Raw genomic sequence first — 27,770 nt, 5'->3', positions numbered from 1 at the left:
CACAGTCCGTAGTAATTGTAAAGCACAAAACTGTTCAGTCAGCGACCGTGTATGGTAAAAACAGTTTATTAGAACCAGTTTACAAAATAAAATTCAGTTGATTAATCTTGCTCATTCTTTCCATAGGAGAGAGTTATACACAATTGTAAGTGGTTAGTGGCTCACTGACATACTCTTGTGAGGCTCACATTTACAGATGCTGTCAGTTAGGGGTTAGTCAGGGTTAGTACAGGGACAAAGCCAATGTGTTTGCAGGTATTTTTTAAGAGATGTTTTGAATTGGGGTAGGGAGGGGTCATTGGTGAGTTCCGCAGGAAGAAGGTTCCATTTTTTTCCCGACAGAGTTAGAGAATAGTCATGTACCTGCTGAATTGTTGGTTCTAACAGCCTGCACTAGTACTTTGTATGAAGAGCGAAGAGTCTTTAGGTTACTGTAGGGGGTGATAATGTTTTTCAGTACCGGTGTACTGTCTGGGTTGTAGAGAATTTTTTGAATAGTTATTAGTTGGGTATATTGCAGTTGGTTGGGTAATTCTAGCCAGCCTAATGATTGGAAGTTAACACAGTGATGCGTTCTAAAAGCTGACCCTGTGGCAAATCTTGCAATGTTATTATAGCAGTTATTCAACTTATTGAGATTTGATTTGGATAGGTTAGCAAAGATGGTTGAGGCATAAAGAAGGGTTGATAGCAGATGTGTATGGGCAATAACAGTTCTAGTGGATGGGGCTAGGAATTGCTTGATCCTACATAAAGAGCCTAATTTTTTGTTGACTGTTTTAATAGTTTTGTCTATGTGAGCCTCGAACTTAAGGTTATAGTTTGTGATTACTCCTAGTAGTTTAGTGCTAGTTTCTGGGGAAATTATGGTACCATTGTTAGATGTTACTGTGAGGGGTGGTAAGGAGATCATGCGAGTGGGGGAGAAAGTGATTTGTGATACAGCTTGTAGATCTGAGGGGGAAGTGGCAGAGCAGATTAAGGTGGAGTCATCTGCATACTGAATACAAGTTGCACTTGAGATTACTGTATGCAGGTCATTAATGAATAAGGAGAATAGGAGGGGACCCAGTATAGATTCTTGAGGGACTCCAAGGGTGACTGGTAAAAGGGATGACAGATTCTCTTTCCATAGTACAGCTTATTGTCTGTCACTGAGGTAAGAATTAAACCAGTTTATTGCTAGGTTGTCTATGGGGAGTGATTGTAGTGTGTCTAAGAGTAACTGGTGGCTTACCATATCAAATGCCTTGGATAGGTATAGGAAGAGGGCAGAGGAGAGCTTGTTATTATTGCGGTTTTGATTTATTCTATTAGAGAAGGAGAGAAGGGCTGGGGTTGTGCTATGGTAGGGTCTAAATCTGTGTTGGGAGATGGCTAGGAGAGAGTTTTGATTCAGATAGGCAAGAAGTTGCTTATGAATACATTTTTCCATTATTTTAGGCAAGGGGGATAGGATTGCTATAGGCCTGTAATTACAAAGTTCAGTGGAGTCTCCCCCTTTGTGTAGAGGAATAATGTGGGAGATTTTCCAGATGGAGGGGATATAGGCTTCCAGAATTGTTCTATTGATTAAAACCGAAATGGGGTATGCTATTTCATTGGCTGCCTTTTGGAGATATTCAGCAGGTAGCAGGTCTGCTGAGAGGGTGGTGGGTTTCAGCTTTTTCAGTAAGGACTTAATGAAAGATGTTCGCACTAGTTGAAGCTTGAAGTGGATTTGATTATCGGGTGTGGGGTTGGTGGTAATTAGGGTATTTTTGTGATAGTTTGTTGGCTAGGGATTGCACTGTTTCAGTAAAGAAAGTATTAAAGGTATTAGTTTTGTAAAGGCATTTTTTTGAACAACTTCAGTGGGAAATAATTCTGTTTTACTTTTTTATTTTACCTATTTATTCACAAGGTAAGCCCATTGGACACAACTGTCCATTTTCAGGTGTGACCTGGGAGGACTATTTTGTTAAATGACTTGCTCAGAGTTGCATAGTAGGTGAATAAAGGTGGAAGGAATGTGGTCCCAGGAATCAGTTTACTAACAGTTCAGATCTGTAGTCTGCTACATGGTATGCCAGACTCATACTACATTCACTTATTTATTTATATATTTTTTCTTTTTGGAAATGTAGATTTGAGTTTGGGGGTAGTTTTAAGGGGGGCTATGGTATTTTGGGGTGTGTATGTGTCTCCCCTTTGGGTGTAAAGTGTGTGAACATTTACTTTGGCAGGTTTTGGGTTAGGGTTAACACATGAGTAAGGATTGTCAGGGATCTTGAATGGAAGTACCATTCTGTCCTGTAGTACTTTCCTCCTAAAGTGTAAAATGCAGTGCAATATTTTATCTCTCTCTCTCTCTATATATATATATATATATATATATATATATATACATATATATATATATATCCACATCCACAATATATATATATATATATATATATATATATATATATATATATATATATATATATATATATATATATAGAGAGAGAGAGAGAGATACGTAGTTAGTGCTACTGCGCTTCTTTCTGTTCTGGATTCTAAAAGGATTCTAAAACATCTTGTATTTAAGTGAACATTCCTAAGAGATACTACAGTAAAAAGCATAAGTATATCTGAAATTAATTAATAATGGACTCTTAGATCTGCCACATACCTCTATCAGTTTTGTAAGAAATATTACAAGGAATCTTCTAACATTTTATGGAAACAAGAGTAGGTATATTTACAACATTTTGGATTATAAGAATAAGAGCATCTGGGAATGGGCTGTAATAAAAATGTGGAGTCTAGTCAGTCATTTCTTGCTAAAATTGTCTCTAGTTATTTAGTCATAGATTATTTTAAAAATACCAGAATAAGAGGAATGTATTTCTGTTTTTACAGGGTATGTGCATTTTCGTCAGCAGTATCCAGAACTTTTTGAGAACCTGACACCTGAAGCTGTTCGTAGTACTATTGAGGCAGGCTATCCTGGAATTCTGCCAAGCAGAGACAAGTATGGGCGCGTGATCTTGATTTTCAAGATTGAGAACTGGGACTACGAAGAGATCACGTTTGATGAGGTAAATAAGACCTTTATTTTACAAATTTCCAGTGAAATCATTACGTTGACAAGCAAAAGTGATTTGATTTGTATGAGCAGTTGTTTTTAATTTCCTAAAAAGTATCACGTGGAGACACTGAAAAGTTCATTTCTAAGTGTGAAGTGAGGAAGTGAATGAGAAGATGTTGTAGACTTAGGATAAGTACAATTAACATTCACACTAACAAATAACACAACAAATTTGATGTGATGAAGCACGGTGTAGTTCAGGATTGCATGAGTGCTTCTACAGTTTGATCAACCCTGAGGCAGACCTGCATAATCAAACTTCGTAGTCATGATGACAGCAGTAACAATGCTTCTGGAATGACTGCACTATGAGTTGCGTGACCTAAGGGGAAGCATCAGGTGAGGGGGTACGCCCAATGATTTATACGTTACCACTTGTATCAATATGTCCCATAGCTGCAATACAGGCACTGTAAGCAATCCATACAAGGGCACCCCAGCATACTGCAAAGTCATTTATCATATAAATGGGATTAAGTGGGGGAGATAGTACAAACAAACATGGGGGACAGCAAACAGAGGACCACACAGAATAACAAGAGTAAGGGAAGATAAGAAATGAGGAGGTGAAGGGTATACCTCCTGATGCTTATTTTTTAAGGTGGGTAAACGGAGAAGCTAGCAAAGGGTAAGTGTGGGTAGAAGGGTACGTAAGAGAATTATTTTATTTATTTAACATTTGTTTACTGGGAAAGTCTGACTTAGAACAAAGCCAATTTTCAGAAGAGGCCTGGGGAGAAACGCTCCAAATACATGACTTTGTAACGTGGGAGGAAACCGGAGCACCCAGAAAAAACCCACATGAATGCAGGAAGGACATGCAGACTCCACATAGAAGGCACCCCAACTGAGAATCGAACCGCAGAACCTCTTGCTGTGAGGCAACAACACTACCACTGCAACACTTCACCATCCATAATTTTTTTGGGAGCTAGCAAAGGGTAGGTATGAGTAGAAGGGATAACTAAAAGAAATATAGCAGGTGTGGACAAACATATAACACAGTCAAAGACTGATAGGAGAGGTAGTGACACATGGGGGGACAGAAATAGTGAGCTGAGGCTGGACAAATGTGATTCATGTCAGCAGGATGTCCAACACACTAGTTGTAGGTGACTCGATAGTGAGGCACACTGATGTCCTACTCACTAGGTTGAACAAGGAGAAAGTAACAGCTGCTTGTCAGGCACCAGGATTCGCCACATAACACATGCACTCAGATCCCTCAACAACAGGTACAAATATGACTGTGTCATTGTACATGTGGGTTTGAATGACCTGAGACATACCTCCCTGGACTGCATGAAAAGAGACATAGAGGAGCTCTCGGATTATGTAGCCCGGGCGGGTATGACCCTAGCCCTGAGCAGCATCCTACCATCACCAAGAATGATAACACAGTACAAGCAGAAAATTATTGATTTAAACAATTAACTAAGTTTCTGGTGTCATTCTAAGGGGATCCAGTATCTGTCTGTCTGGGATGACATGACTGACAGACCTTGATGCTTTGCCAGAGATGGCCTGCATCTGTCACCCCTGGGCCTTCCGGATACTGGCCCAGGCTGTTACCACCCCTATAGTGCCTTTTTTAGGCAGTGTTCCAAAGATTAAATTGCCTCCATAACAGCTACAAACAAATGCAATCTGAGGGTCATGCTGCTCAACGCTAGAAGTCTAAATCTCAAAATGCACTTGCTCGAAGCACTCCTTAAAATTGAGAACATCGACATCTGTGCCATAACAGAGACCTGGTTCAAGGCAGCAGAAAGCACCCCTGCACTACCAGGCTATAACTCATTCCACACCTTTTGGCCTCAGAACTTGGACCGAAGCTCCAAAGGCAGTGGTGTTTCCATATTCATAAGGGATGTGCACACCTCCAGACTAGTAGCCCAACATAACGCATCTGAGATACTTCAGGTGAAGCTAACATTGAGTAAGACAGCGACTCAGGTCTTAGCCTGCTATAGGTCCCCAACCATGTCCCAAGGCTCACACTCCATGTTTCTAAGCTCCCTGGAGAATATGAGGGTCCAACCTAACAATCTCATACTGGGCGACTTCAACTACCCCTCCATTAACTGGGAAAACTACTCATGTACCAATACACTTGCCCAATGTTTCCTGGAATTCATTAATTCCAATGCCCTGGAACAGCTCATTCTTACCCCCACTAGAGGTAGCAGCATCCTTGACCTGGTCATTACTAACATGGGTGACCGTTGCTCTACACTAATAGTCAACTCTTCTCTGGTTAGATCCGACCACAAACTAATCACCTTGGAAATCCACATCCCTCCCACCCCACCCCTACTGCAAAGGTAACCACCATGAAAAACTTCTCCAAAGCTAAGTTTGGGCTCCTAAAAACATGGGTGGCTAATTTCACGGCACCCTTGCAAATGGAGAATAGTTGCATGACCACCAAATCATACACCAATGCACAGTACGAACACGGACACAAATGCATGGATCTTGCCATACCCAATAGAACCAAGATGCTCTCCTCCAAAAAAAGGAAGCCAATTTGGTGGTCCCCTGCCATAAACAAACTCTACAACAGAAGGAGGAAACTGATGAGAAATAAGGTGAAGTCCCAAGACTGGAAAAAACTCCCTTATCAGCCTCAACAAAAAGTTGAGATCCCTCATCAAATCCTCTAAAGCTAGCCATGAAAACAGAATTGCAGCAGATAGTAAAGACAACCACAAGGCCTTCTATAGTTATGTAAAGAATCTCCACGGCAATACCCAGATTTGTTCTGAGCTACTGAACAATGGTACCTCCTATACTGAGCCAAAAGACAGTGCCAATGAACTGGCCAACAGATTCAGTGCCAACCTTACCCGCCCCCACAATGGACCAGTCACAATACCAGTAGATTGCCAGGCACCCAGTATTACTGCTGCAAAGGTTAAAACAGCACTGTCCCAGGCCAAGAATACATCTTCTATGGTACCTGACAATATCCTTGGCTGTGTTCTACATGAACTACAGAGTGAACTGGCACCTCACCTGTGTGCCCTGTTCAATCACAGCCTCATCTCAGGCTTTGTATGTACCAAATGGTGCACTGCTACAGTCATCCCTCTCCACAAAGGAGGAGCAACTACAGACCCTGGGAACCATCGCCCCATTAGCCCACAAGGTTTGGTACTGGGTCCTCTCCTGTTTAGTATCTACTTCTCTGAAGTCCAGGCCAACATGAAGAGACTCTGGCTGACAAAGTTCTCAGGCGATTGCAAGTTGGGAGCTATTATTAACTCCCCAAGTGATGCTGACATCCTACAGAAAGGCCTCACTGAGACCAACGACTGGTGTCAGAACCATGGCCTTAAGCTCAATGCCAAAAATTGTCATCATCATCCCCTTTGGGAAAAACCCAGTTCCCATGAATTACCACATCGATGGTAGTCCACTGAACACAGAAGGCAGTATAAGAGATCTGGAAATACAGGTTGACAGCAACCTATCTTTTTTGACCACCACATTGCCACTGTGGTCAGAAAGTCTTTCTATGTGGCACATCTCATTACTAAGGGTTTTGCATCCAGGAAGAAAGGGGTTATTGTCTCCCTCTACTCTTCCCTCATTAGGCCAATCATTGAGTACAATGCCCCATTTGGCATGTACCTCACTCAACACCTGCAACAATTGGAGAGGCCACAAAAGTACCTCACAAAGAAGATCCTAGGCCTTAAAAATTGTCCCATATGGACAGACTCAAAAAACCCCAACTATTCTCTGTCTCATATCGCCTACTTAGAGGCGATCTCTGCTTGACTTACAAAGCCATGTCTGACCCAGCTCTGTTAGAAATGCTACAGCTAAAGAAATCCCAATCCCTCCACACCACATGCTCCAGAGACCTCAACCTTATTACCACAATCAACAAAACATGCTGGAGGCACAGGTTCATAACCTAGAGACTGCCCATGCTATGGAACAGACTTCCCATACATGTCAAGCAGAGCACTTCACTGGCCCTCTTCAAGAGAAATCTTGATGAGTGGATGAGAAATAGATAATTCATCCCAGGGATCACTCCAGTGGCTTTACTCGACAGAGGAACTGGGAACTAAGCCTAGTACATGCCTATAAATCTATGAACCTATGAACTTGCTGAAGGTAGTTTTGTTGAAAGCAAGCAGATTGAAAACTGTGCACTGAAACTAACTTTGGCAAACATTAGAAGAATTTATTTTTACTGGGGGAAAGCCCCCCCAGACCCATCATGTGGGGAGACATTTTATATATATATATACATATATATATATATATATATATATATATATATATATATGTATATATATATATATATACACACCAAGTCCAAGGTTGCACAGTAGTGGTATAAAAGGCAACCTTCACTGTCAGTGAAAATAGTTTTGGTCAGCAGCATTATTTCTTTTTGCATTTGCTGAGACTACCTTTGTTGACCAGACTAACTCCCGGAAAACTGATGATGGGGAGGACTGGACTACGTACAGTTGATGGGGAGTGATAGAAAAGGATGGAAAACATATGGTGAGCAACTTAGAGATTCAGAATGTAGTGAGCATTAGGGAACTGAGAGCAGGCAGGACTACTGGTGATGTACCTCAGCAATGTAGTGACCACACAAAGGACCATGGAAGCAACAAGCATTGTAACAGAATAGATGAGTGTGCATGTGTGTGTGTGTGTGTGTGTGTGTGGGGGGGGGGGGGGGTAACACTGCACAGGGTGTGAGAAGGGACTAACATGCTCTGGGAGGGGGCTCAATCTGACAGGGCACAGGCGACAGGGCAAGACAGGTTGTAGCCCTGATGGGGTGTCTCTGCTTGACAGGGCACAGTGACAGCTTGCAGTCCTGCTGGGGGTGAGCTCAACCTGATGGGCACAGGACACGAGACAGGGAAGGCTGCAATCTTGCTGTGGGGAGGATCAACTTGAGGGGACACACTCAGTTCCAGTTTCTGCCCTGCTATATAGAGTTTACAACAGTGTTCTATAGGCCCATGGACCGCATTATGTACTGCAGGGAATATGAGGCCTGTAGTACACCAGGTACAGGGATATCTAGCATGACTAACATGCCCACTGCTACCATACTATGCCACATCATGAGAATGGTTACAGTATAGCAGCACACAGGACTGTAGCTACTATTAGGGGGTTTGGAACAGTACTTATTCAGTTGTTGTCTGGCATGGACAGTCATGTGTACGCGTGCAAGGGCCCATGCAGACACACACACACACACACACACACACACACACACACACACACACACACACACACACACACACACACACACACACACACACTCTCACTCACTCTCACTCACACACACACACACACACACACACACACACACACACACACACACACACACACACACACACACACACACACTCACTCACTAATCCACATGTGTAACCCCACAAGTGAGTACATATTTTCATGGGGCTGAAGGAATAGCAATGACAAGTTTACTACACAGGAAATGGAGGTGTTACTACAGGCCCTGCACACATGGCAAGTATATCCTTGAGAAGGATAAAGCAGACAGGACCTTCTATGACCAGATGTGGAAAGTATTGGTACAGGGCATAAATGTAGTAAGCAGGTATAATAGGGCAACAGTACTGATACATCACAGGGTCATTGATATGTAACTGCACACCAAGATCATGAAACATGAAATTGTCGGAGACAGGTTAACCATTGGGAGTAGACCATCCATACAGAGGCATCTCATGGAGATGGAGGAATTCATGGTATCCATTACTGGGGAAAGTAGGAGAATCTTCAAACCTGGTAATGGCTTGGGCATCTGGGTGTCTGCAGGGGATGCAGTAACTGAGTAAAAGCACGTGCTGTTCCTGTAAGACAGTGACTTTGAACTGTGGATGGTTTACTCAGACAATCACATATGCATATTAGTCATCCAGAGACATTGGGACTGCAAAACTGACAACCTGCACCACGAGCTTTGTATGTGCCTACAGGCTATGTATATGACTGTCATGTTTCAAGTGTATGTGCAACATGGTGGTAGTGGTAGTCACTAATATGACCCAACATTATCACAAGAATAATATCTGTATATATTCACAGATTCCACTTGCAGAGGTTCCAGCCTAACAGGTTGACATGCCTGAGATTAGCAGGTCACCCTGGCTGACTATTATGACACCATGCACATGGTACAGTCCAATGACACAGTAGCACTGTCAGCAAAATTAACAGTGGAGAGCACACTCGCATTGCCTACAGTTGAGATAATTGTGGATGGGTAAGATGAACCTCCGGCATCCCATGTGTTCAGTAAAGGATACATAATCAGTGTCAACACCATCCCTCTTATACAGGTGTTACCACCACAGGTGGCATTAGAAGCCTGCATGATATCTGAGATGCATGCATCCAGCATAATGAAGATCACAGTAGGTGCCCATCACAGCCATGAATCAAGGACTTACCCGGACCTGGTTACTACCTATGGCATCTATCAATCTATCAGCAGTTGTGCAGGTCAATGATCCAGACACAGATGGTTATTACTCGTACAATTTTAGAGATGTTTAATTCATTGTATAAACTGTATAAGTGTAGGGACTGTGGGACTTCCAGCAATGCATGCAGTGTGATATGACATATATTGACCATTAGTAGTCATGCCTGTTAGGGACATTGGTGGATCAGGTGGTAGCTGTTGATGCAGTCATGAAGATGAGAACTGCCTGATGTGGCCAAGCTGTGGGGCACATATGCATTCCATGCTCAAATGCCCAGCTTACACAGATAGCATGCACCATTCCAGAGACAGTTTCACTGGCTAGATCCATAGTTGTCTGTGCCCCAGGCATAGACAGTTCCATGGTCATGGTTGAGGGTCTTTTGGCTTCATCGTAAGCACACCTCACTGGGAAGTTAGTTAGGGTCCTGCAGTTCAATGCCGCCACACTTCCCTGTTGCCTTAATACTAGCAATACCTGCCCATTCCCATTCTTAGGGTTGTAGATGCTAACATTGTACCTGAATGCATCATGATGGACGACATCAGAATTCTTAAACATCTAACCGGTGTGGTATACTATCTCTTGGACAGAAAGACTTCAGTCCTATCATTGCAGGACCAAATGGTACACCTGTCCAGTATTCCCACCCACTGAAACCTCACCTCATTGCTGGAGGATGTGATACCTGACTAGCCCCAACCTCCTGTGTGTGCGTGTGTGTGATTTGTGTCTGTGTGTGTGCACATTCACCCTCAAGTCCTGCACACTCCCCTGTTCTCCCAGTCACTAACACTTGAAGAGTCAGGCTTTGATGAACTGGCTTGACAATTTAAGCCTCAATCAAACTAGCCATGACAAAACTCATGGGACCCACACATACATTTTTACACACACACACACACACACACACACACACACACACACACACACACACACACACATACACAAACAACGTGAGTGCAATTAATTTTATTGAGAATTCATTTCTGCAGGTTCATTTGTGTGAACATTCATTTTAACAAATGTAGCTTTTACCAAGTGTCTGTTTTGCTGAAAGAGGTAAGTGTGTTTGTATTGGGGTGGCAGTGTGTATGTGTTTGTGGGTTAGGGTTATAGTAGCGTTTAGTAAAGGGCTAGATTTGGTGCATAAGTGTACTTGCTAATTAGAGATAGTGTAAGGGTTAGGCAAGGGAATAGATTTAGTGCATACCTCTCAACTTCTTTGTGTAAGAAAGCTGGAAAAAGCCTAAAATAATGGGGGAACAAAGGCCCAAAAATAGGGACAGATTTTAAATATTGCACTTAGAATGTTGTTAGAATGACAAGATTTGTATTAGCATGCATTTTCCGAAGGAAATTAATGTCATTATTTAGTGACTTAAATCCTCAGTGATTTGCCAGAAAGCTACAACTTTTATGAGGACTAGACCAAAATATGAAGCACAAATCTGGACATTCTGTGAAAATATGGACTGTTGAGATGTATGATTTACTGTTTTTTAAGATTAGAGTAAGGGCTAGATATGGGTGATAGATTTAGTGTGTGTGTATGCAAGTGTCTACAGATTAGGGCTAGACTAGGGGCTAATTAAAGGGATAAATTTAGTGTTACATGTTTGTATTTGTGCATGTATAGTGGGTGGGTGTCTGAGCTGTGTTGTGTAGTACTAGTGGTACAGAAGGGGTTTTTCTAAAGTTAGGTGTAGGATTAAGGTTAGGAGCAGGTTTAGGAGTAGGGGCTGGGACATCTTAGGATTAGAGCAAAGATGGCACATATTACTAAGGTTGAAGGGAGGACAATAGAGTAATCAGATCTGACAGCACAGTGCTCATTCAGAGACATGGTATTAAGCCATTAATGAGATGTTTCTCTGTGTGGCTATACCTTATCTTTGAATCACAGATTCTCTCTGTGCTAATTGCAAACCCATATTGACCAATTAGTGTAGAAAGAGGCACAATTAGTGTAGAAAGAAGCAATCTGTCTGAATCCTAGCCTCTCATATCAAGTCCATAAGTGCTTTCCAATAACTCTTCTGTTTCTGGATTCTCTTGGAAAAACAATATCTTGATTTTTTCAGTTGTCTTCCACAAGGTCTCTTCCTCCCTTTAAGACATGTTCTCTAAGCTAGGAGGGTTACACTCCTCTTTTCACACACAATGTTATTGGATAATTGGCTCTATTAAAAAATCCTACAAGAACCTTCCCTGTCCAATACACCCTGTACCTGATTCCCTTAAAGTAATAATTCTATTCATTTCATGTTTTAAAGAAAGCTCTATATTTACAGTATTTATAGTAACAATTCTATGTGCAGCACTAACGTTGTTGCCTCACAGCAAGAGGTTCTCCTGTTCAATTCTCACCTGGAGTTCGGGGAGTGCCTTCTGTGTGGAGTCTGCATGTCCTCCCCGCGGTTGGGTGGGCATTCGAAAGACATGCATAAATGGGCGTGCCTTCGTTGAAGGTTGGATGTCGAGCTGGCACCTCGGCATTCGTCAAAATCTACTGCCAATCATTAGCGGATCGGAGTTCTGCTGTGGCGACCCCTAACCGGGAAAAGCCGAAAGACAACAACATAGTAACAATTCTATTTACAATAAAGCTATTTGCATTATTTTATATCACTTTTGGGTACCATCCTTGTGAAAACTTCCACACTCCATATATAAGGGTCGCCTTTGAAACATCTAAAACCCATAACATCCAATTTCATAACATTGAAACCACAACATCTAAAACCCAAAACATCTAAAACCTATAACATCGAATTTCATAACATCTAACAGTACAAATCACATGAAAATAACATCCCCTCCACATATAATGACATATAATGACACCAAACTACCAAATACACTTTTTACTACATTTCTGCAGGGGGGGCTTGATACAGTGGGGTTAGGAGATTAACTTTTTACCACTGTAGTGTGATCTTGGCATTGGTATATTTCATTTACTGGGGTTTGGGGGGTGCAGGGGGGCTTGCCCTCTGCAGAAAAGTAGTAAAATGTGTGTTTGGTAGTTTGGTGTCATTATATGTGGAGGGGTGTTATTTTCTTTTGATTTGTAGTGTTAGTTGATATGAAATTTAATGTTATGGTTTTTAGATGTTTTGGGTTTTAGATGTTCTGGTCTCAATGTTATGAAATTAGATGTTATGGGTTTTAGATGTTTCAAAGTAGACCCATACAAACACATACACACACACACACACACACACACACATATATATATATATATATATATATATATATATATATATATATATATATAAAAATATATAATTTATTTATTTTATTTATTTCCAGTTTGATAACCGGGGATGTCCACTGGGCCCGAAAGCCCGTTTTCAGTGGAGGTCCGGGGAGAAAAGCTCCGATTTACAAGCACATTGCACACTTAAAGCTCCATATTACAAAGACATTGCACACAAACAATTTACAAACAATAAAAATAAAAATTTTTATACAGATTGTATTTGTAGCACAGAAAATAAAATACATATAAATATAGTATAAGTATATATATATATATATATATATATATATATATATATATATATATATATATATATATATGCATGTATATATACACACACACATATATATATATATATATATATATATATATATATATCTATATATATGTTTATGTCAGAAAATTGAGTTTTCTGAAACTTTCTTCATCTAGACTTACTCTGCTCCAACTTAAGCACATGTACCTGAACTGTGGGACTGTTACTGTAGTGTTAATTCTTCTCAGCAGGTTAGTGAACACCATCCATCATTCATGCAAGTGGGTCTTCTCACTTCTTCATGAAGGGTTCTCCATTACTCTGCAAAAATAAAAGCAGGCAAACTGCAGTATCTGTTAAAAATGTGGCCAAAGGTAAAATGTTTGGAACAGATTTTCTGTGGGGGAGCAGATCCACTTACACAGCCTTCCTACAGATTGTATATACATAATATCTGTACTTCAAGCACTTGTTCAACCTTGAGTGAAGGGATGATCTGGTCATCCTCTTTCAGGCAATACTGCAATTTGGCTGTTTCACTTCAGCCAGGTAACCTCTCTTTCATGAAGTGAATGCCCATCTCCAAGCCAATTTTATAATGCAACTGAAAGCTAGCCTGGTATTATTCTAAAAGGAATGTATGATTTTTGGAAAATAATTTGATCTCTATAAAGACAAAACAAGACAGAACCTCTTCAATGTAATTTAACTTCTGCCATTCCTTAGATCTTGCGTGCATATTGTGTAATTCTGGAGAAACTCCTGGAGAATGATGAGACACAAATCAATGGATTCTGTATCATTGAGAACTTTAAAGGTTTCACTGTGCAACAGGCGTCTGGTATCAAACCTTCTGAACTTAAAAAAATGGTGGACATGTTGCAGGTAAGTTGATAAGTTTTTGCACATGTATATTCAGTGCCTCTTTACTCATTTTTTACTGAAAGCAATATTATAAGTAAATGTATTATAAATTATTCCATACCACTGTGTCCTAATTTCCATTTCTCTGACTTCTTGTCTGCAGTTAACATCTGCATCCTGAGCTGATTACTTTACATTTTCATCTTTTGAAAGTTTGAAATATGTGAATGCATGGTTACAATGTCATCTGTAGAGACTATGACTAAATTACAAAAAAACAAAAAGATGTAAAGGAATGTAAACTGTAGACTTATGTAGTTGATTCACGTTCCTGTTTTGTTACTATGGACAGTATGATGCAGTTGTGTGCAGTATAAAATAATCTGTAACAGACATAGATGCCTTTAATTCTAGGGAATATTTTAGACTGTTGTCCTTCAAAAGGACTCAGTATGGATGGACTACAGAATCAGGGTGGTATCAAAGCTGCAGAATGCTTACTTATGATAGAAGAATTGGCAATGTACCCATTGTTGGCTGTATGTACTTTTTCTTGATGGGGCACACTTTGGGTACAGTAGCTAGCTGATGGGGTATGTGAAGACCCCCCCCCAAAAAAAAAAAATAAAACATGTAAAAGATATATGCTTATACTTTCCACCTCCCCAAAGTATTATTTTCTTCACAGAAATGTCATCCTGTAACCAAATTAAATAGTACTGTTATTTTCTCAGAGTAATATTTCATGATCCTCAGCTGCAATAGAATGCCCTTTGGTGATTCCAGGTGTAACGAGCCAAACATTATGTCTACTTAGACTGTCTAGCAAGTCTTTCAGAACCTTGATATCTTGATCTACATATATGGATGTTTCCCTTACCATCACCATCACCAGACAAAGGCAAACTAACTGTCTCAGTTTTTGTTTACTTAAAAGGGGGGTTTGACACTTTCATGCACTTACTTCTCATAAGTATGTTGCACTAATTTTGCATCCCCATGATGACGTATCACATGCTAACAAATCACCTAAACAAAACTTTTGAAATCAAAATTTACAAGGCAACCTGTATAGAAGTACACGAAAATGACATTGTTTTCTTTAGAAATTTCATCTCACTTTCCAGCATACATGTTCATGGAGAAGATATTTAATAATAACTTCACATTTATATCTTTTAATCTTTCCCCAGCTACTCCAGCAAAATATAGTAGGATATTTAGGGATTAAAAATAGAGGTACTCAAGTGTTGCATAACATCAGGAGAAAATATGAATATGGCTGTTAGACTCAGGTGTCACATCTAAACTGAACTCACAATTTAGATCTGAAATGCATAGAGGGACTGAGTTGAGAGGATGTAGGATTCTTGTTTAACAGATGTATACTATCATTTATACCACCATCAAGACACCTATGTATTTAATTTTCACTGGGTTTCTGCCTGATCTAGATTTTTATTTATTTATTTACTTACTTAGCATTTGTTCAGAACATACTGATCTTTTTACACTATGACTTTGGTCACAAGGCAAGTTGTATTATATTTTGCCAGTTAAGGCCATCGATATAACATACACATAAAATACTGTAGTGTATATAGCACGCTGATTATGCTCGTTATTCAGAAAAAAACAAACCAGTTAAGCACCAGAGTGCTGCTTGATCTGACTTTAACAAATGTTAAGCACTGTCGGCTTATATCGTTAAGGTTGGGACTAGTGGCAGGCAGTAAAATTTGCCTGTGCTAACTAGCAAATTACAGTAGCAGAAATAAAAGATTTGTTTCTGCCTGCTGTCTGTACTGGTAATGTGTCTCCAACTTCCCAAACTTAGCTGATAACAGGATGTATTAGCATCCACTTCCTGAAGGATATGAATTCTAAAATTCAAATGAATGTCATTACTTAGTGACTTCAGTGCTCAGTGGTTTGTCTGAAAACCACAGATTTTATGAGGAACAGACCAAAAATATGAAGGAGTAATCTGGATGTCCTCAAATATCTAGGCAGTTGAGAGGTATGAAGGGTAAGTGTAAATGTAACAGACTACATTACACTACCTTTCCTGACAGCACTCACTAAGTGTTTTACAGCTTTGAAAGCCAGGAAAACTCTTAGCATTTTTTTCCCCTGCAACTTGTAGTACATTGAGCAGATAAAGCTCTATGCACTACAAAGAATTATGATCGGTTCACTGACCATAAACTTGAATTATGTGTTCTGGACATGGATGCCAAGATTTACCTCTTGAGCTTCACTCTTGAGGTGAATTTCTTGACAACCATGTCTCAAACACATAATAAGCAGGTTATGACTGGTGAACTGATCATAATCTGCTATGTTATGCCAAGTACAGCTGATATACACTGTATACAATTAACACAGAAGAGAGGTTAGCTAATTCGATTTTTGTTAAATGTCCAGTAGTTCGCACAAAGCACTGCTAAATCTCTAATGCCCAAAGACTAACTGTAGGAAAAATAAACTCAAAAGGCCAAATGTCAAAAGCCTAGCAACATGTATGTCTGGAATAGAAAATATTAACTATTTCAGTGTGGAAATATATTGAAACACTCAATGTCAGCAGCTTCAGTCTATTATCTTGCAACACTGTACAACTTGACAACATTGAGGCTGTAATATCCGCCAGCTTCTTCCCTACCCTTAGTCAGGTGTAAAGTGGACAAGGTTTAAGTCTGTCAAGTATACCTCCCACAAGCCCTGCTTTCAACTGAGAATCATTGCAGTGTAGTTTGGATTAGTGCACCAGCAGTGGTTCACATTTTTTTTTTGGCTTTTCAAACCTCCCTGTGGTTGTGTGGCCCTGGAGTTAGTAAACTTAAGTTAGATGAGTGTGGCATGCAAATCCTGCATAAAGAGGGTGCAGGAACACTTACCCCATGCAAAAATACATTTTCTATCTCTTTGAAGCTTCTTCTAATGGTCTATTTTGTCCAGATAAAGCTACAGCTAATGAGTACTTATTCAGATGTAGTGGAACCATCTATGCCAGTACAGAAGACTGTGGTGATATTAAAGGCAAGCATGACTACAGTGTTGAATTATACAGTCAGAAAGTTGAGTTAACTGTACAAGACACCGCTAAACAAAGGCAGTGAGAAACATTTTTCTAGAATATACATATTATTTAGAAAATATCTCAAATGTAAGGTACAATGTATGAGAAACATGAATCAATGCAAAAAAAAAAAAAACAGTTGCAATGAAGCCAGAAGGCATTCAACTAATGCATAAAACTGCATACTACCACAGCAAGGTAATAGAAACAAACTTTTTAATTATAGATTACATTAAAATGATAGTTAGAATTTGAGTCAGTACCTAGTAATTATCACAGAAACATACTGAATGTATGTGCTGAAATTGCCTAGGTGCTGTCAAGTAAGCAATGAAACCAAGAACACAGGAAAAAAAATCTATAAAGATATATTACTTTACAAAATTTGAAGAATACTCAGGCATCTGAATAACTCCAGCTTAACCATGGAAAGCTCAAGAATGAAAATGCAAACAAAGATGCTATCATAGTGAGAGATACAACAACAACTAATGATGGCACATTTAACCCATTAGCTGAATATTTCAAAGATTCTGTCCTGAGAATTGTGACTGTTTTGGCTATTTTGATATTTGTATTTAAAAACCTTTATTTCTAAAATGGTTCAGTATTTATTCATAAAACTTCCAAGAAATGTCTTTCTGACATTTCTCTATAGAACACCACTGGACTAGGTTCCAGCCCTCAAAAGCAAAGAAATAGCTGTTAAAAAAAGAAACTGTTGCATCTTAAATTTTAATAAAAGAATCTCAATTTCATGTCATTTTTATGCCTCATCATATGTAAATAATGAAAAGATCACATTTATATAGGAACACCCCTTTTATGTCTGAAATTACACCAACATTATATATTTATGCTTTGATGGCTTCTGCTGGGTTTACATTGAAGAGAAATTAAAGCTATATATTTGTTTTCTGTTGCTCTTTGAAATTTCATTACAAAACTTACAGCTAATAACAACAAAATATTCAGCAACAAAATATATCTGTAACTGCAGATTTTGGTCTTCACCCACAGATTAATACAACTTGAAGGAGGGACAGATGTATTGCCCTTGCCTATCTCATCTTTGGAACAGACTCCCCCTGCATTTTAAGCAATGTGATACCCTGACATCCTTCAAATCTATCCTGAATGATTGGATGGGTTCCAATAAATTTGTTCATTGACTGGCCTGCTTTGCCCTTAGCCTTCCTTATTGGTGGAGGTACAGCATAAGGGTAGGTGTTGTCAAGGTGAACATAGACCTTTTACTCAACTGCCTTGTAACTCCTATGAACCTGGTGTTGTCAATGTGAACATTGGTGCTTTGACTCAACTGCCTTGTAACTCCTATGAGCCTATGAACTGCTTCAGGATGCTGCTACAGGGAGACCCTACCATAGCTATCAACTTCTTTCATCAATAATCAGGGACAAAGCAAAATAATGGTGGGACAAAGATCCAAAATCAATGAGAATTTTAAAATAGTACACTAATTCACTTAAAAGGTTAACAGAATAATGGGTTTTGCATCAAGATGCATTTTCTGAACAGACGTATGAAACTAATATCTGGCATTATTGACTTACTGTAATCCTCAGTGATGTATCAGAAATTCAAACATTTTATGAGGGACAGGTCAGAAATATAAGGCAAAAGTCAGAGATGTTCTGCAAAATCAGCAACAGTTGAGCAGCATTCTATCCCATCCCCCATGTCACTTCCTGTAACAGTAAATTTTAAAAAAATCTACAGTCTGCTATGTGAAGTGGCTATTGCAAACACTGCCACTGATTGACCTGATTTCTGGTAGAATTTAAATTAAAAACATTCTTGCAATACAAAACAGTCCCTGAAGATTTGCATGAATAAAGCTCCTACTATTCTCCAGTCATATAACTGTATATTGCTGGGAAAGCATTGTGCTTGGTTGTGAAGGGCAACCAACCACAGGCACTTAGACTGCATTGTAGTGGGACATGGCTTGACAATCCATGTCCTGTTACTGTAGTAGGACAGAAGTGGTTATAGATTTTTTAACAGTTTATGGGCGCAGTCTTTTTTTCTCTTATTTTAAATGTATATGTGCATGTGTATGTACACAACTACAAAATAGGCATTTATTTTATTGGGCACTCAATGAGATACAGTATTTCACAGCTAGGGCATGTGCCCCAGGATGTCACAGTGTGTCGTCACCCTTGAATGTACCATGTAGTGAATGACTCACTGGGATGGTACAGTGGTGTAGTGTTTAGTGTTGCTGTCTCATGATCTGGGCATCGGGGGTTTCATCTTAACTTCCTGATACTGTTTATATAGAGTCCAAATGTGTTATCCATGCTGTGGTGAAAATATTCATATTTTCTCAAAACTTTTTAAGACGTACTGACTGCCTGGTTACTTAAAATTATCCATACATTGCTTTAGATCTTATGGTCCAGGTCTTAGTGGAAAAAGGTCCACTCACCACTTAATAGATTAAAAAAATGTATTGTTTAAATTACCTAGACCTTACTTTTGCTCCTTCTCCTTTGCTTTGTTATTCACCTTCAGATCTGCCATTGCAAAGCAAAACCAATTAACTTACAAGCCACTAAGCACAGACACACACACACACACACACACACACACACACACACACACACACACACACACACACACACACACACACACACACACACAAATGTGAGTGTATGTGTGTATGTTTGCATCTTTGCATCACGCTCCCTTTCTCTCTCTCTCTCTCTCTATATATATATATATATATATATATATGTATGTATATACACACACACACACACACACATATATATATATGTATATATATATATATATATATATATATATATATATATATAGACAGAGATAGCGAGAGAGTGTGAGAGAGAGGTATGTAATGTGTGTGTGTGTGTGTGTGTGTGTGTGTGTGTGTGTGGGTATCAATATATCTAATATATCTGCAATATACACTTAGCAAATGGTCAACCAAAATATTAAAAACTGATTGGTTAAAACCTCAGAAACACTGACCCTCTAGTAGTATGTCTACATCACTAGGGGAGTTGATGACAGCACGCAGCTTGCAGTCATGTGAAAACTTGGTCAGCCATAGATCTCTGGTTTTGGTTTGCACTTTGGAGAAATATATCCCAAACAGAAGGAGCCCCAAGACCGATCCTTGGGGTAAGCCACTCATTACAAGTCTACTACTTGAGGTAGCTTCCCCTATTTTGACTGAATGAGTTCTATTAGTGAGCCACTTAGCTACCCATCTGGTCACATATGGATTTATGCCAAGCTGGGATAGTTTATTTATCATGCCTGCGTGGGGAATAGTGGCCAGGTCAAGGTACGCAGTGTGCACCATCTTTCCCTCATCCATGGCTTTGGTGACTCACTCAAAGAAGTCTACCAGATTTAACAGGCATGATCTCCCCTTGATAAAACCAAACTGTGTGGGATCAAGCATTTGGAGGTTGCCGATGTCCATGTTAATGTGGTCCATGATAATGCATTCCATGGCTTACAAATCAGGCTAGTGAGGCTGATGGGTCTATAATTGCCTGGATCAGTGGATGCTCCACCTTTGTGCAGAGGGATGATGGTGGTCGTCCTCCTCTCGGCTGGGATGAAACAGGTACTCAGGCTTAGGTTGAATAGGGTGCCTAATGGTGCTACGAGTTCTTGCCTGAGTTAATGCAGGATGCAGCCTGGGATGTTATCAGGTCCCATGGAAGTTGTGTTTTTAGCCTTTGAGAGGGTAGTAATTACTTGTTTCCTAGAGATAAGGGCTGGAGGGCAGGCGCTGGGGATAGACTAGATTACTGATGGGGGGACAGGGGTGGTGAAATGTTCACTGAACCTGTCTCCCAGCAGGTTGGTTATATCCACAGCATTTGTGTACATGGTGTCCTTGACCATTAGTTCTGAACAGATTTGGGTGTTTCCCTTTAGACTAAAGACGTATGTGAAGAAGGCCTTATGATTATGCTTGCACCTGTCACCCCTGGGATTCCGGATATTGGCAAAGGCTCTTGCCACCCCCATAGTGCCTTTTTTAGGCAAGGATCAAATTCTAAACCTACCACCCTAGAACACAAAAAAGGAAAAAAACTAAGGGTAATGCTGCTCAATGCCAGAAGTCTAAATCTCAAAATGCACGCACTCGAGGCCCTTCTCAGTATGGAGAACATCGATGTCTGTGCTGTGACAGAAACCTGGTTCAAGGCTCCTGAGAGCACCCCAGCACTTTCAGGTTTTACCTCATATCATGCGTTCCGGCCCCAAAATCCGGACAATACCAAGAAAGGAGGGGGGGTATCCATATTCATCAAGGACACCCACACCTCAAGACTGGTGGCAACGCACGATGCATCGGAGACCATCCAGGTGCAATCAACCATAGGCAAGACTGCTCTGCAAATTGTAGCATGTTACAGGCCACCCTCACAAACTCAGGAACCTCACATGGCCTTCCTGAAAACACTAGAGGGGATAAATGTATCACCAAACACCATCATACTAGGTGACTTCAATTACCCTAATATAGACTGGGAACACTACTCAAGCCCAAACACCCTAGCCCAAAAGTTCCTGGAATTCATAAACTCAAATGCCATGGAACAACTAGTCACCATCCCCACAAGAGGAGATAACATACTTGATCTCATCATCACGAACATGGGAGCACAATGTTCAACACCGGAAGTATACCCCTCACTGGTGAGATCAGATCACAAACTAATCTCGCTGGAGGTCCTCATCCCACCCCCACCTGAAATAAAAAGACCACAGTAAAGAACTTCTCGAAAGCCGACTTCACACTTCTAAAGACTAGTGTGGTCTCCTTTAAGGCCCCCGAGTCAGCGGAAAACAGTACTCAAGCCGCTGAATCACTTACAAATGCCTTCTACCAGCACCTGCAGGACTGCATGGATAAGGCAATCCCAAGCAAAACAAAGACTCTTTGTACCAAAGGCAAGCGTCCAGTCTGGTGGACCCCAGCCATAAACAAACTCTACAACAAAAGGAGGAAGCTACTACAAGATAGAGCAAAATCCTTAAAAGGTAAGACACCCTTGATCACTATAAGTAAAAAACTAAGAGCTCTCATAAAATCATCCAAAGCAAATTTTGAGAGAAAAATAGCTAAAGACTCAAAAGACAATCATAAGGCCTTCTTTAGCTATGTTAGAAACCTGGGAGGAAACTCCCAGATATGCTCAAAACTCATTCAAAATGATGTGAAGATTACTGATCCTACAGACATTGCCAACATACTGGCTGACAGGTTCAGTGCAAACTTCTCCCCCCCCAAAAGGAGAGATATCTATACCAAACGATTGCAGCCCCCCAAACATCTCCAACGCCCAAGTGAGAACTGCTCTCTCCAAAGCAAAAAACACAGCATCCATGGGACCTGATGGTGTCCCCAGCTGTGTGCTCCACGAACTCAATGAGGAATTAAACCCACAGCTAGGACAGCTGTTTAATCAAAGTCTTACCTCTGGATACGTACACAGGGAGTGGCGCACTGCAACTGTGGTCCCACTTCACAAAGGCGGTGCCTCCACCGACCCTGGAAATTACCGGCCCATTATCTTGACAAGCCTTATCTGCAAAGCCATGGAGAGGATCATAATGGACCTCATAAATAAAGACATAGGGAATTTGCAGACTTTGGATCCAACCCAGTTTGGCTTTGTCAAAGGCAGATCATGCCTTTTAAACTTGGTTGACTTTTTCGAAACAGTCACCAAAGCCATTGATGAGGGTAAGGCAGTCCATACAGCCTACCTCGATCTGGCGAAGGCCTTTGATACAATACCCCACTCGGGTATCATTGAAAAACTCATCAGCTTAAATGTTAACCCATACATCACAAGATGGGTTGCAAACTGGCTGAGTGACAAAACCCACAGGGTCAGAGTTGCTGGCACCATGTCAGACTCAAAGCCTGTCACAAGTGGTGTCCCACAGGGCTCAGTCCTGGGCCCACTCTTGTTTGGCATCTACTTTTCCAAAGTACAAGCAAACACAGGAGGGTTATGGCTGACAAAGTTTGCAGATGACTGCAAACTGGGCGCCATAGTAGAAAACACATCTGACACAGATATCCTTCAGAAGGGTCTCACAGAAATGGATAACTGGTGCCAGAGCCATGGCCTAAAGTTAAATGCCAAAAAATGCATAGTCATACCCTTCGGGAAAATCAAGGTTACCCCTAGCTACCAAATAGGTGGCAATCCACTGAGCACAGAAGAAGTTATCAGGGACCTGGGGACCCAGGTTGATAGTAGTCTGTCATTCGACACCCATGTAGCTAAAGTAGTTAGGAAGACCTTCTACATTGCCCACCTTATCATGAAGGGATTCTCATCTAGATCAAGGGAGGTCATAGTCTCCCTTTACTCATCACTCATCAGACCAATGATTGAGTACAATGCCCCATTCGGAATGTATCTGACCCGACACTTGCAGCAGCTGGAGAGGCCACAAAAGTTCCTCACCAAAAGGATAAAGGGTCTCAAAAATCTGTCCTATGCTGCCCGACTGAAAGAACTCCAGCTCTATTCAGTCGCTTACATTGCTCAGAGGTGACCTTTGCCTAACATACAAGGCCATGTCAAACCCAGATTTGATGAATATGCTTCACCTCAAAAAATCTAGATCCATCAGAGCCACAAGGGCGGGAGACTTAAACCTCGACACGGCTATTAATAGGATGTGCCGGAGGGATAGATTCATCACCCAAAGACTCCCTATGCTGTGGAACAAAATCCCAGTATATGTGAGGCAGAGCACCTCGCTGGCCTTGTTCAAGAGAAATCTTGACCAATGGATGGGAGATCGCAGATATACCCCAGGGATTACCTCAGTGTCACTGCTCGACAGAGGCACAGCAAAATAATGGGTATAGTTCCCCATACTAAAGGGGTGGCGTAAGCCACAAAACGATGGGCTAGGCTTGTAAATGCCCTTGGGCAGATAGCCTAGTATGAACCTATGAACCTATTATCTTTAGTAGTTGTGGGTAGTTTGGACTCAAAGTTAGCTTTGGAGGACTTCACTAATACCCTTATTTGACTGTTTAGGCCAAGGAGAGATTGCTTCCGGTTTGGCATCTGTTCCTTCTTGGTCCTGGACAGCAACTTTTTTCCTTTTGTTGTAGAGTGTATTTATAGCCAATGTCCACCAGACAGGTTTACTTTTTCTTGAGGAGTGGGATTTTGACCTGTCAGGGATTGCTGAATCCATGCATTATGTAAATTGTTGTATAGTACCTTGGTGTAGGTTTGGACATTAGTACCAGTTCCAACTCTGGGGAGGAGACTGTGAAGCTGTTTAGACCTTTCCTCAGGAGGAAGTAATCAGCTTTGGAGAAGTTTTTTGTTTAACCCTAATGGGGTGGGGGGGGTTCAGGGAAGATGGTGACTTTGAATATGTGTGATCTGTCTCAAAAGTCACTCAGCAGGTTGTCACAGCTGCAGACTACACAGAAAAGTAACTCAATGCCAAATGATGCTTTCCATAATTATTTTAAAATGCTGTACATTTCAGGTCCCTTGCTGTAAAGTTTGATACAAGTTCAAATATAGCCACCCGCATCAGAGAAATAAAGTTTAGATATTTCAGAATTTTACTTATTATCATATCATAGCATTGCGGTGGTGGTGCTGCGGTAGCGTTGTCGTCTCACAGTTAGACATTGCCCGTTCGATTCTCAGTTAGAGCATCTTCTGTGTGGCGACATGCGTGAATGGGCATTCCTTTGTTGAAGGTTGTGCGTTAGGCCCGGCAAGCCAGTATGTAAAAATCTACTGTCAATCATTAGCGGACCGGAGTTCCGCTGTGGCGACCCCTAACCGGGAAAAGCCGAAAGACAAACAACATCATATCATAGCATTGTCTTGTTACAATTTGTGCTGCTCCTGATAAAATACAAATCAGAATGTTTGAGCTTCAGTCAGATAAACAGTACAATGCCAAATATTGCTTTATGGAATTAATTCAACACACACACACACACACACACACACACACACACACACACACACACACACACACACACACACACGCACACTTGTCTACATGTATTTACTAGGAATTTCTAAAAGTACAGTAGGGGAAATCTTATCCTACAAACAAAGGAAAGAAATGCTTTCTCTTAAAAGAAAAAAGATGAATGGGGCACAGCAACAGTTATCCCATTCCACAAAGGGGGAGCCACCACTGATCCCGGGAACTGTCGCCCTATTAGCCTGATGAGCCTGGTCTGCAAGGCCATGGAATGTATCATCATGGAACTCATAAACAAAGACATTGGTAACCTCCAAACTCTGGACCCCACCCAGTTCGGATTTGTGAAAGGCAGAGCATGCCTCCTGAACCTGATTGACTTCTTTGAGGCAGTCACCAAAGCTGTAGATGAGGGTAAGGTGGTTCACACAGCCTATCTTGACCTCGCCAAGGCTTTTGACACCATCCCCCCATGCTGGAATTATCGCTAAACTCACTAAACTAGGTATGAATCCCTATGTCACAAGATGGGTTGCCAATTGGCTCACTGACAGATCCCACACTGTAAAAGTTGCATACTCCAAATCTGACTTCAAATCAGTGACAAGTGGAGTACTACAGGGTTCAGTCCTGGGACCTCTCCTGTTTGGTATCTACTTCTCTGAAGTACAAGCTAACACAGAAGGCATTTGGCTAATGAAGTTCACAGATGACTGCAAACTAGGAGCCATAGTTGAGTCCCCAAATGATGTGGACATCCTACAGAAGGGCCTCACTGAGACAGATGCCTGGTGCCAGAGCCATGGCCTCAAGCTCAATGCCAAAAAGTGCATTGTCATCCCCTTTGGTAAAAACTCTGTGCTCATGAACTACCACATAGGCGGCAGTCTACTTAACGCCGAATGTGTTATAAGAAACCTGGGGACCCAGGTGGACAGTAGTCTCTCCTTTGATAATCACATCGCCACAGTAGTCAGGAAATCCTTCTATGTGGCACACCTCATCACAAAAGGGTTCTCATCTAGGAAAAAAGAGGTCATTGTTCCCCTCTACTCGGCACTCATTAGACCCATTATAGAGTACAACGCCCCTTTTGGAATGTACCTCACAAGACATCTGCAGCAGCTGTAAAGGCCACAGAAGTACCTCACAATGAGGATTACTGGCCTCAAACAGATGCCCTACACTGACCATCTCAAAAACCTCCAGCTTTACTCTGTAGCATATCGCCTACTCTGAGGTGATCTCTGCCTGACATATAAAGCTATGTCAAACCCAGAGATGTTGGACATGCTACACCTAAAGAAATCCCAATCCCTCTGAGCTACACGCTCTAGGGACCTAAACCTTGTCACCACAATAAACAGGACATGCTGGATGGGTAGATTCCTGTCCCAGAGACTTCCCAAACTCTGGAACAAGCTACCCATCTATGTCAAGCAAAGTTCCTCATTAGTACTCTTCAAGAAAAATCTTGATAAGTGGATGGGAAATAGGAAATACACCCCGGGGATCACTTCTGTGGCTCTGCTCAACACAGGCACAGAAAAATAACTTTCTTGGGTGGTGTAAGCCATGGAACCTTGTTGGCTAGGCTTACTTAGGCCCTTGGCCCAATAGCCTAGTACCTACCTATGAAAGATGAATAAAACAACAAAACATCCCTTAAAATAATAATAAAGAAAAAACAATCAGAACTCAAAGAAAAAAGCAAAATCACAGCTGTTGGGGATCCAGAAAGAACCCTACTGCTTGCATTAAGGGCTGTGGTAAAAAGACCCTGTTTACATGATGTGGTATTTTGTGATTCAAAGACATATATTAACTGCAATGATTTCATTATCTGCTGATTTGCATGCCTCGAGGCCCTTCTCAGTATGGAGAACATCGATGTCTGTGCTGTAACTGAAACCTGGTTCAAGGCTCCTGAGAGCACCCCGGCACTATTAGGTTTTACCTCATATCATGCATTCCTGCCCCAAAACCCAGACCACACCACAAAAGGAGGGGGTGTATCCATATTCATAAAGGATACCCACACCTCCAGGTTGGTGGCAATGCACGAAGCTTCGGAAACCATCCAGGTGCAACTAACCATAGGCAAAACTGCTCTACAAATTGTAGCATGCTACAGGCCACCCTCTCAAACTCAGGAATTCCACACAGCCTTCCTGAAGACACTGGAGGGTATAAATGTATCTCCAAACACCATCATATTGGGTGACTTCAACTACCCGAATATAAACTGGGAACATTACCCAAGCCCTAACTTTCTAGCCCAACGGTTCCTGGAGTTCATAAATTCAGATGCCATGGAACAGCTAGTCACTGTTCCCACGAGAGGAGAAAATATACTAGATCTCATTATCACAAACATGGGGACAAAATGCTCCACACCGGAAGTATATCCCTCATTGGTGAGATCTGATCATAAACTAATCTCACTGGAAATCCACATCCCGCCCCCATCCCAAACAAAAAAGATCACAGTGAAGAACTTCTCTAAAGCAAACTTCACACTACTCAAGACTGGTGTGGTATCCTTCAAGGCCCCTGAGCCAGTGGAAACCACAACCCAAGCTGCGGAAGCCCTTACAAATGCCTTCTATGAACACCTCCAGGACTGCATGAATCAGGCAATCCCAAATAAAACCAAGACTCTTTCCACAAAGGGCAAA

At 41.1% G+C, this 27,770-nt stretch overlaps 1 protein-coding gene across 1 annotated transcript in view; it reads left to right on the top strand.

The window, feature by feature from the left end:
• The window catches only part of RLBP1 (retinaldehyde binding protein 1), a 279,097-nt gene that overhangs the window by 227,383 nt on the left and 23,944 nt on the right, over window positions 1–27,770 (top strand). Inside the window, exons 3-4 of the mRNA XM_044078197.1 lie at window positions 2,884–3,062; window positions 13,866–14,024. Coding sequence (XP_043934132.1) covers window positions 2,884–3,062; window positions 13,866–14,024 — 338 coding nt within the window. The remainder of the gene's footprint in view (window positions 1–2,883; window positions 3,063–13,865; window positions 14,025–27,770) is intronic.

Source organism: Protopterus annectens, chromosome 7.part0 (genome assembly GCF_019279795.1).
Source record: "Protopterus annectens isolate FY-2018-M chromosome 7.part0, PAN1.0, whole genome shotgun sequence".
NCBI classification, from domain to species: domain Eukaryota; kingdom Metazoa; phylum Chordata; order Ceratodontiformes; family Protopteridae; genus Protopterus; species Protopterus annectens.
This window is presented reverse-complemented; position numbering and strand designations above follow the sequence as displayed.